This window comes from Bos mutus, chromosome 2, assembly GCF_027580195.1.
Source record: "Bos mutus isolate GX-2022 chromosome 2, NWIPB_WYAK_1.1, whole genome shotgun sequence".
Classification (NCBI taxonomy): domain Eukaryota; kingdom Metazoa; phylum Chordata; class Mammalia; order Artiodactyla; family Bovidae; genus Bos; species Bos mutus.
In genome coordinates this window covers 66,282,585-66,294,563 of record NC_091618.1, presented here as the reverse complement: position 1 = coordinate 66,294,563, position 11,979 = coordinate 66,282,585, and the positions used below count along the sequence as shown (strand labels likewise).

At 47.1% G+C, this 11,979-nt stretch overlaps 1 protein-coding gene across 2 annotated transcripts in view; it reads right to left on the bottom strand.

The window, feature by feature from the left end:
- Nucleotides 1-5,365: 5,365 nt before the first annotated feature.
- CCDC93 (coiled-coil domain containing 93) overlaps nt 5,366-11,979 on the bottom strand; it is a 103,240-nt gene continuing 96,626 nt past the window's right edge. For both annotated transcript variants that reach the window (XM_070389438.1, XM_005909400.2), the window contains one exon: nt 5,366-10,056. In XM_070389438.1, coding sequence (XP_070245539.1) covers nt 10,003-10,056 — 54 coding nt within the window. In that variant the 3' untranslated portion in view covers nt 5,366-10,002. The remainder of the gene's footprint in view (nt 10,057-11,979) is intronic.

Here is an 11,979-nt window from a genome sequence, read left to right as displayed (position 1 = left end):
GCAGGAGAGCCTGGTGGGCTGATGTCTATGGGGTCACACACAGTCGGACACGACTGAAGTGACTTAGCAGCAGCAGCAGCATCTGCATATCTGAGGTTATTGAGACACATCAATTGATGATTAACTTTATGTAAGGATGTACTTGTAATTCCTTTTATTTTTGAACTTTTTATTTTGTATTGGAGTATATGGCTATACCCTAATAAAAAAAAGTTCAAAAATGATCAATGTTTTGATTTAGTGTCAGGTAAATAAGCAAAAAGCAAAGGAGAAAACGAAAGATAGAAGCATCTGAATGCAGAGTTCCAAAGAATAGCAAGAAGAGATAAGAAAGCCTTCCTCAGCGATCAATGCAAAGAAATAGAGGAAAACAAAAGAATGGGAAAGACTAGAGATCTCTTCAAGAAAATTAGAGATACCAAGGGAACATTTCAGGCAAAGACAAAGGACAGAAATGGTATGGACCTAACAGAAGCAGAAGATATTAAGAAGAGGTGGCAAGAATACACAGAAGAACTGTACAAAAAAGATCTTCACAACCAAGATAATCATGATGGTGTGATCACTGACCTAGAGCCAGACATCCTGGAATGTGAAGTCAAGTGGGCCTTAGAAAGCATGACTGCGAACAAAGCTAGTGGAGGTGATGGAATTCCAGTTGAGCTATTTCGAATCCTGGAAGATGATGTTGTGAAAGTGCTGCACTCAATATGCCAGCAAATTTGGAAAACTCAGCAGTGGCCACAGGACTGGAAAAGGTCAGTTTTCATTCTAATCCCAAAGAAAGGCAATGCCAAAGAATGCTCAAACTACCGCACAATTGCACTCATCTCACATGCTAGTAAAGTAATGCTCAAAATTGTCCAAGCCAGGCTTCAGCAATATGTGAACCATGAACTTCCAGATGTTCAAGCTGGTTTTAGAAAAGGCAGAGGAACCAGAGATCAAATTGCCAACATCCGCTGGATCATGGAAAAAGCAAAAGAGTTCCAGAAAAACATCTATTTCTGCTTTATTGACTATGCCAAAACCTTTGACTGTGTGGATCACAATAAACTGTGGAAAATTCTGAAAGAGATGAGAATACCAGACCACCTGACCTGCCTCTTGAGAAATTTGTATGCAGGTCAGGAAGCAACAGTTAGAACTGGACATGGAAGAACAGACTGGTTCTAAATAGGAAAAGGAGTACATCAAGGCTGTATATTGTCACTCTGCTTATTTAACTTATATGCAGAGTACATCATGAGAAACACTGGGCTGGAAGAAGTACAAGCTGGAATCAAGATTGCTGGGAGAAATATCAATAACCTCAGATATGCAGATGACACCACTCTTATGACAGAAAATGAAGAGGAACTAAAAAGCCTCTTGATGAAAGTGAAAGAGGAGAGTGAAAAAGTTGGCTTAAAGCTCAACATTCAGAAAACGAAGATCATGGCATCTGGTCCCATCACTTCATGGGAAATAGATGGGAAAATAGTGGAAACAATGTTAGATTTTATTTTTTTGGGCTCCAAAATCACTACAGATGGTGACTGCAGCCATGAAATTAAAAGACGCTCACTCCTTGGAAGGAAAGTTATGACCAACCTAGATAGCATATTGAAAACAGAGACATTACTTTGCCAACAAAGGTTCGTCTAGTCAAGGCTATAGTTTTTCCTGTGGTCATGTATGGATGTGAGAGTTGGACTGTGAAGAAAGCTAAATGCCGAAGAATTGATGCTTCTGAACTGTGGTGTTGGAGAAGACTCTTGAGAGTCCCTTGGACTGCAAGGAGATCCAACCAGTCCATTCTAAAGGAGATCAGCCCTGGGTGTTCTTTGGAAGGAATGATGCTAAAGCTGAAACTCCAGTACTTTGGCCACCCATGTGAAGAGCTGACTCATTGGAAAAGACTCTGATGCTGGGAGGGATTGAGGGCAGGAGGAGAAGGGGATGACAGAGGATGAGATGGCTGGATGGCATCACTGACTCGATGGACGTGAGTTTGAGTGAACTCTGGGAGTTGGTGATGGACAGGGAGGCCTGGCGTGCTGCAATTCATGGGGTTGCAAAGAGTTGGACATGACTGAGCGACTGAACTGAACTGAACTGAAACAGCAAAGGGACTCAGCCATACATATCCATGTATCCATATGTAATTTAATACAGAATATCAGAAATAGAAATCTATTGACAAAATATCAGATTTACAGTAAATATTGCAGGAACTTCCTTAAGCCTAGTCTCTGTTCTGCCTCAAATCTCTCTGCCTGTAGGACATGGGAGACAAGGCCAGGAGGCTGTAACTGGAATTAATCTTGTCAGGATTTATTTGCTGATTAAGTTATCACTGAAGGGTCTTCATGTCCAAATCCAGTTCCATAAAGTTCCAGGCCTGTAGGGTGGATGTGGCTAACCTGGCAGTTTTATCAATTTTATCCTGCATAAAGCATGCCATTTTTCTCCCGTTTATCATGGCCTCCATGTTTCTTCAGGCATGTCTGAGGGAAATCTGGATTCTGTTCACAACTGCTGTCCTCTGTGAACATCTCTTCCATGTGGGGGTACCACCCTAGAAGCCTTCTCTTTGGCCCCTGACCTGCTCCCTCTGCACTGAAGCTGGATGGTACAGAGGAGTGTCTTTTAAACTCCAGGTCAAGTTGCCATGAAATCAGTTGGTGGTCATCTCAGTCACTTATGTTCTCAACATCTGCACACAATCACTGCAGAATCTGAGTGGTGTATAGCAACAAGCCTCCTCTGCTGAGGTGTCTGTGAGTCACTGGGATTTCACTGGTTCAGGCTGGGCTCTTCTGGGCTCAGCTTCAAGCTGCAGGTTGGTCTCTGTCTGCTCCATGTGTGTCTGAACCTCCTCTGGCCAGCAGGGTAAGTTCTTCTCCAGAGAGGCTACAAGAGGGCAAGTCCAATACACAGCATGTTCTCAAACCTTTGCTCCTGTCAAGGCTGCTAACAACCCAAGACCAGGCTGAGCCCAAACTCAAGGGGTGAGGAAGCACATTCCACCTGCCAGGGTGCTGTGACAAGGGTGTCTGCTCTGGGGAGTGAAGAATGGAATCCATTACAGTAGTTAGCATTTTTCAAAAATTAAGTAGAACAGGAAAAACATTAGACTAGTATGGAAAGGGTATGCGTTGTCTCTTAAAACTTTGTCTCAGGTGTGTTTCATGTAGATTATCAGTCATTGCTTAGCTGGGCTCCCTGCTTCTGCCCCTGCCTCCCCTGCAGTCTGTAGTCAGCATACCACCAGAGGTGTCTTTGTTGAAATCTTGTCAAAACCCTCCCATGGTTCCCCACACAGGTCCCCTTCCTGCTCCCCAGACTCACCTGCTGTGTGTGCTCCAACCTACACCTTGATACCTGCTCCTCTCTATGCCTGGAACTCTCCTCACACGGGTATCTACCTATGTGACTCATTCCTTCACTCATAGTGAGGTTTTGCTTATTAATATTTATTTAGTGCTAAGAACATAAATATCCTAAAGAAGGGGAAGACAATTAAGAAAGAGCAATTTTTTCTAAATAGGATTTTCATAATGAAAACACTCATGAGTCAAACTTCTGAAACAGAAAAGCACACAAATCTAGAAAAATGCAAAATACTTTTTCTCTCTTACCTGAATTAACCTGAAGTGAAAGTGAAAGTGTTAGTTGCTCAGTCATGTCTGACTCTTTGAGACCCCATTGACTGTACAGCTCACCAGGCTCATCTGTCCATGGAATTCTGTAGTCAAGAATACTGGAGTGGGTTGCCATTCCCCTTCTACAGGGGATCTTCTTGACCCAAGGATTGAACCTGGGTCTCCTGTACTGCAGGCTGATTCTTTACCAACAGAGCCACCAGGGAAGCCCTGAATTAACCTGACAACACCTAGAATATCAACTTTGAGAGTAATTTTAAATCATGCAAAAAATAGTACTGGTAGCATTAAACCATAAAAAAAGTATCTGGCTTATATGTGACAAAAATAAAATGAAAGCAAGTAAAAGTAAACAGTTTATAGAATTCAGAGACAATCAGTGTGTCTAAAAAGTGAAAGAAAGGCAATTAAGGACAGGAGACACTTTGCAAAGCAGAATGCTACGGCAATGTCTACTGCTAGCCTAGATGAAAACAGGAGACTGTGAACACTGAGAATCACTGATGCGATGGATAGAAGTGTAGTGTCTCTAATAGGCAGCAAATCACCTGGCCCTCTGGTAAAAACTTCAGAACATAAACCGACGCAGTTTTCAGTTAAGAACGTAAAGTTTTATTCTCTGACCACTCATTATAAAATTGCAGCCATCACAGCCGTACGGGCCAGTCCTGATCCGCGTCTTTGCTGAGTCAGCACATTGAAGCAGCATGTGACACAGTGTGTGCGTTGCCTGTTTATGTGTGTTTCCCCACAGGAGTATAGCCCTAGGGAAACAGGTTCCTTTGCCTGCTTGGATCTATTCCCAGGGCCTGACCCAGAGCAGAACCTCAAATGTTTGTTGGTTGAATGAAGGAGTGAACAGGGATTTTTCTCATAGAACAAGAAATATGGAGACAAGTGGTCCCCAGGTTGGTTTGGAAGTGTGTCATGCCTTCAGGGAGCCAGGCTCTTTTCAGCCTTTCACTCCGCTGAGCTCAGAGTGCTGGGAGGTCCTTTCTGATGCTCTCGAGATGGTGAAGCCTGCTCCAAACCCCTTGCCCTTCCCCAACGAGCTGCCAGAACAGAAGCTCTTCTCTGCCATCTCGAGTTGATTATCAGTGGGAAGGTCTCCTCTGTGCTGGCCATGACTGGGTTAGACACCCATGTGTAAACCAATTCTTGGCAAATAGAATTCATGACTGTTTTCAAATGGCTGTCATGATTCCTCTCCTGGGGCTGCACACATTGCCACCTGGAGCTGAACAAAATCGGTACTGTAAAAACCATTTGGAAAACAAAGGGATGGGAAAGGATCACCCACAGCAGGTTTCCATGCGAGACAGGTGGGGCTCCCCTTGGACCATGGCTCAGAGGTGCCATCTTCAGTTATTAAAGCCCAAAGCCAGGGGAGCAGGGGTTCTGTTGTGATCCTCAAGAGACGGAGGTGACCGTGCAGCAGCCATGGTCTGTCCCAGGATGCAGCCACTTCACCGTCCATCCCCCACTGTCCCTCGCACTGCCACTCAACCCACACAATGAGAGCAGAGCACCCCCCACTGCTTCATCTCCCCAGAGTTCTTCCAGAAGAGGAGGCCCCCTCTTCACTTCCCTGTTTTCCCTAAGACCTGAGAAAATGAGATCAACTACTTTGGGCTCAAGGACTTTAAATTTCTAAGGAAAGCGGATTTACTGACCAAAAATCTGACACCTTGTTTCTTTTTTTAAAAATGTAAACAAAGTGAAAATTTAAAAACTTTATTTTTTTAATAGATATTACATGTACATGGTACAAAATTCAAAAGATACAAAACATAAACTGTGAAAAGTAACCCCCACCGCTCATCCCAGAGGCAGCCGAAGCTGTCAGGTTCCTGTGGATCCCCCTAGAGATTCTCTAACTATGCGCACACACAAGAAGTATATATACAGCCACATTTTCCCCACCCTCTTCATTTTCAGAAACAAACACTAGTAAGCCAAGTCTTTATCTCCACTTAACCATGCATCTTAGGGATCATTCCATGGTAGTAGATAGAGAATAGCTTAATATACCATTGTATGGATTTGCCACAATTTATTTAACCACTGCCCTATGTTGGTGGCAGTTTCCATCTTCTTGCTATTACAAATAATGCTGAAATGCAAATCCTTGTATATAGGAAAAATCCTTAGACGTAGCATTGCTGACCTGAAAGGTTTGTGCATTTGCACTTTTGATAGACACTGTCTGACTGACCTCCATGCAGTTGTACCGTGCATACTTCCGCCAACACAGTATGCTTCCAGGGTGCTTCCCACTGCTTGGTTTCATGTGGCTCAGTCATTTAACCAGCCAGGCTACCTTTATGCATGGTTTACTTTGAGCCAAGACATACTCCTGACCTAATCTCTGACAATAGTATGTTCCGTTTCCCCCCCACTCCCCCCATCTGCATGGGGGGCAAAAACCATCTGCAAAAAGTAATGCCTTTGAAAGGTCTGAAACCTCCGACACCCTTCTCATCTCAGCCATCAAGGTTACAGTGTAACAAACACTCTGAGACTCTCTAAAGTGGCTGAATAAAATCACCCCCTCATTCTCAAGCTAAGCACAAATCAGATGAAAGGTTCAATCTAAACTCTGCTAATACAAGGACACATAGCTGCGGTTTGTAGAAGCTATTTTACCCAGCCAGAGTTTCCTGATCACCCACTTTACTCAGACGCCAGGGAGACTGCAGAGAACACCACAGGTGACGTCCTTGCCTTTGCCGCTTACACCCCAGAGTGGAGGCAGCCAACAGGGGTCGCACAGGACTAAGGGAGTGTGCCGTCAAGACGGAAAGCAGGGGAGAGGGCAGGGTGTGGTCAGGGATGCAGGCTGACACCGAGGCATCTGTGCGAGCATCAGGTGTCTGGGAAAGCCCTTGTCCACAGTCTTGGAGGGAGACAGGTCCAGGCAGAGGCAAGGCAGTGTGAGCCTGGCATCTCTGAGGAACTGACGAAAGGCTGACGTGGAGAGTCCATCGTATTCCCCACGTCCTCAAAGAGGCTGCAGACCAGCTGCTAAATCCCCCCTAACATTTCTACACATTTACTGTGAGGACAGGGAGACTATAACATTATTTTTTTATATAGCATTTTTAGCCTATCACCGTGTGCTATGAGACAGAACTGTCATGGCTGGGGCAAAGGACCAAGAGAAGGCCTGGGGACTCTGAGGACACATCACACAAGGCCCTTCTCTTGGCCAGTGCCAGCCACTTGGACAGATGTTGGGCCCTCGCCCTACGGGGGCTCTTCACTGTCCGGCTGTGTAGCGAGTCATGCTTAAGGCCACCAATGGCCATGAACGACTCAGAGCACTTCCTTCCTCAGTTTCATTCAAGTCAATTAACTGCATCTCAGGCTCAAGCCATGGTAACTTGTTGCTAAAAGGCCACTTCCCTGATCACCTGCAGAGAGGGCAACACGAGGCTGTGCTGAGGTGACAGGGATCAGGTGGCATAGGTTTGCAGGCCATGGGCCCAAAGTGCCCTCAGGCAAGACTGCTCTGGTCAATGTGACAGCTCGAGGTCCCCCCTGTCTCCTGCGCCTGGTTTCAGGAGGCCCAGGAGCTGCAGGGATTGTCAGGGAGTGAATCCTCAGCCTGGGAAAGGTCTCCTGTCTACCAGCCCCTCTGCCTTCTGGTTTTGCTGGCAGGACAGCCAGCTCTCCACAGAACACGGGCAATGAACCCAGTTAAAACCACATCCTGCAGACTCTAATGAGAGCTTAGGCCTGACGCACTTGGGCTGTGCCCACTCAGGCTCCTGACGAGTAACCTCGGCACCTCCCTTGGTGCAATTAGCTGAGCAGTGACCTAGGAGCCTGAATCCAGGCCAAGGACAGTAACAAACGCAACCCGAGTGTCTTCTCAGGTGCCTGGAGGTCGTCAGTCTGTCCTGCTCACAGCGGCTCTGACTCCCTAAGGTGCACATGGAATGGGGGCCCAGCCCAGGGGCTTCCTGAGAATCCCAGGCACCAGCTGCCAGCAAGCTCACTGCCCTGACTGAACAGGGAGGACAGACTGCTCCTGGGGAAATCTCCTTCTCCTGGTAGCATATGTTTTACAACTGTGATGTATTTTTCATCTCCAGAAAAGCCTGTGGGCTCAGCAGAGCAGCCAGCCATCCTCTGCACATACAGAATGGGTCCTGGGAGGCCCCCTGACCTCTGAGGCCTGACTATATAAAGCACATTTAACGTCCTCTTTACTCACAAAGGCACTATCCGTGCTGTGGGTTATCTGTAGCAAACAGAATTCTCAAGACTGGCTTCTGCAGTTTAATTCAAGATATGTTCAAGGAACAGAAACGGATTTATTATCTTTTTCAGGCCTTATCCCTTAGTCCTAAGGGACTAAAAAATGGAAACATCATCTCCTGATACCTCCCTATACCAAAACCGAATGAAACTCTGTGGAAACACAGCCCAAAGTCAATACCCCCACTTCCGGAAGACGCATCAGTTCCTCTGGATTAGCCATGCCCAACTTTCTTCAGTCATCCAGAGAGGGGGTTGCCACCATGATCCCCAGGATAACCCATTTCTCCTCCCACAACCTGGGGACAACACACAAATAGTCTACCTGCTCACAAGTTGTTAGGCCTGTGAGCTTCTCAGCAAGATCACCAAAGTGTTTTCCTGAACCTGAGATAGTTTACAGTTTTACCGTCCCCACCTTCCCTTGCCCCTGGAGCTCTACCTGCACTCTGGCAACCACTGGCTTCAGCCTCACTGAGTCCTTTCAAAATCCACAGGCTACCAGCACCCACCCAGGCGGAGAAGTACATGATCAGGAACAGTGCCATCAGCACGTGGGGGCACGGGGAGCAGCCTCCTCACTGGGCGGGCCTTGCTGGACCAGCACAGAAGCCAAGGGTCGTTGATCCAGCATGAGATTCTTTAAGTCTGTACACACCAGCCCTGCTTACTCCACACATTAGGGAACTAAAACCGAGCACAATGTCCCTGCAGCTGCACGCAGCATGCTCACTGCACGTTTAAGCTTTTACGTTTCATAGCCCAAACCTGCTGACTGGTACCTGCAAGGCTTGTGTGGAATGATGTGCAAGCCTTGCTCATGCTGGGTTCACTGACCCTGAACAATTCCTGAGGGCCGGGGCAGAAGGGGCTGTTTGGATGGACTCCTTCCGGGAGAAACCGTAAAGCCCTCTGTCTTTCCTTCAAGGCTCTGCAAAGGGTGAGTCTCTGCCCACCTTTCCGGACTAGTCTCTAAAGCCCCCTGCAGAGACTGGCCACCCACCCCTCTCCCAACAAGCATGCCTTATACTCTCCCTGCACTCTTTGAGTTTTAATCACATCTGTACTTTATCCAAAATGGCTTTTCCACTAATCTCTATTCAACTGTGATTCCTCCTTCGGATCCAGCCCAACCCAGCTGGCTCCGTGAAAACTTCTGGATCTCTGCACGCCTGGCTGCTCTTCCTGCTCGGACACCCTCAGCACCTGCTCAAGGCCGGTCCCTCCAGGATTTACACACTGGCCTGGACGGGGGTGACTGTGGGCGAGCCTGCCTCTGGGTCCAGCCCTGACCTATGCACAGCAGGGAGCATGTGATGTACTCCTAGTGAGGATGCACAAGACCACCCACAGACTGGCTGAGACTCACAGGAGAGCAAGGAGCGGTGAGGTGTCATTCTTACGTGCCAAGCTGAGGTCTTTTTTTTTTTTTTTTTTTGGTGAGATGAACTTGGGTGAGTGTGATGAAGCCAAGGGCAGACACTGAGTTTTCATTCTAGTTGCTACACCATTAAGGTTGCTGAGCAGCCCCCGAGGGACCAGGAACAAAAGGCATCACGGCAAGTGAGAGGCCCAAGTGACCAATATTCACATGGGCTGGTCGTTCAGCTAAAAGCCTTGTTTACTAAGAAAACAAAAGTCCCCGTGGTCAAGCTCTGGGGCCACGTGCTGGAAGCCTGGGTGCAGGGTCTGTGTCCCCCTGCTCAGTGCTTCCTCCTCAGCAGCTGCTCAATTAACATTACTGAACAAATGAATTCCTCTTTATTCAGAGTCCATTCAAATACAGGTACCTTCATATGTGCAATGTTACTGGAGAAATAAAAGTAGAATCGACACAGAGAACAAACACTGCCCACATTTCTTCACTGGAGGATGGGTGTTATCCAAGCCACAATGTCTGCACCGTCCGATCCCATGGACAACAGCCACCATGGAGATGAAATGTGAGCAAAGAGGAGGAAGGAAATATCCCGTGTTGAGATCATCACACCTACATCTCTGCTGCAGTGTCCAGAACCATTTCACCATCTCGGAGCTGATACATGGCGTTTAGACGAAGACATCAATGATGTGCGATGATGTCTGGGAATGTTCAAGAGGCCTTGGCTTTCACTTTGGACAGCAACATCTCGTTCTTGCGGCCTTCCTGCAGGGGAAACAGAAAGACAGAGCAGAGAGGTGGGGACCGTGTTATCGCCCACCTCTGCATCCTTCCCTGTCCCTGGAGAGGCCTGTGGATCAGTGGACAGGCCTCCTTTTCCATTGCCACCAGTGTAGGGGAGGTTCCTGGACACACGCTGACCTTCAAGGCCCCAACAGTCACAAAGACTGACTGTCAGACTGAGGACAGGAGAAGATTAGGCACTGTCATCCCCAAAGACTTCAATCCTCAAGGGGCAGAAGCAGAAAGCAGACACTTCTCTGATCTTGGATGCCTCCAGTGAGGAAGGGGAAAGTCTTGGACACCACGGCCCAAGGAGTCCTAAGAGACAGCAGATGGAGCATGAAGAAGAGCTCTTACTCCACAAGAGCGAAGGTTAAGAATACCCTCAGCTTTAACAGAGAAACCCACAGCAGACAGAGGGAGAGAAACATATCGAGGGACACCTCTCCCATAAAGTGAGCTGTAGGAAACCCATCACTGAGGGTGCTGCAGGATGTGGACAAGGTCACTGGCCTCATCCCCTGTGTGCAGAGTCTGGCATCCAGGGTACAAGGCCATGGCTGTGTTGTTTTGAATCCCCTTCTTCCACAGCATCTCACTGTGCGTCCTCCTCCCCGTTTGCAGAGGCCTTGATAGCTCAGGATACTTTCGTCTGCTCGCACATCATGTCCACTTCCTCCCTGGACCGCAAGGAGCCCAGTTTACAGTGAGAGGTGAGCATGGAAGGGGAAGGACCTCGAGGGGTTGAGCCTTCAGTCACCACGCTGCCACTTAGTGTGGAAGAAAAACTTGGTCACCCTTGGCCCTTTCTGCATCCAAGACCCCCAAAGTCCCCAAAGATGTTTCCACCTCCCTGGGCCTGGCCAGATGCTCCCACTTCTCTGGAGGCCCTTTGCTCTTGGCTGCAGTGACCCTGGTTCATCCTCAGGGTTTCTGTATACCTTCCATTCAGAGCTAGGGAGGGCTGGGTGGGTGTGAAGCTGAGTTGTTCTGCCAGAAGCAAGATACTCTGACATTTTTTAAGCACATGTTTTTGGAGGGGGAGATAACTTCTAGGGGGTGGGAAGAGAAAGAAGGTGAAGATGAGTAACATTTGTTGTGTTAGAGAAGTTGAGAAGAAAGTTTTCTTATTTAAAATGAGTTATTGAGATCTGCTTGGGGGAAAAGCCTCCAGTACCAAAAAACAAAAAACGTAAGTGGGGAGCAGTAAAGACGAATATAACAGGCAGAGAGGCATACTATTACACTGGTAGACTGCTTTCTCTAGTTCTGTGTGTTTTTGAAAATTTCCATAAGAAAAAGATAAACAATATAATAAGGAATAAATAAGTTTTAATTGTTATTCACATAACCTTATGAAGGAGGAAAAAACAAAAAATAACCCCAAAACTAAAAACCTCGGAAGCATCAAAACTGCTGCTATGGCAAAATCCCCAGCAGGGGTCGTTCTTCTCATCACACCACACTGAGACGAGGCTTCACGTTTTTGGTAAAGACATTTCAGGCGGTCATGCCTGGTGTGTGAGCACTACTTAATTCATGCAATCTCCTGGAAGCCTTTCAGGAGATGACAGAATGATATTGTCTGCCAGTTCAAAGCAAATACAGAGAAAGTCCTTTAGGTCTTTCTCCTCGCGTCTGCTTCTCGTCTGCTGAAGAAAGTATGGGGCCTGTTATGTGCCAGACACTGTGAGCTCCACTCACTCGAGATTATGTGCCCAAACTCAGCATCATAAAAATGTATGGCTAGCTTCGTCAGGGCCAGGCAAGAACCTAAATCTTAGTTTGGGCAACTTGTGAGAAACTGTGCTTTGAGAAACACGATTAGTTGGTGTAATACTGCCATTAGGTGTTTTCAGAGTATATGTTTTTTCCCTGGCAGACTTGTTATTAACAAACCCTCCC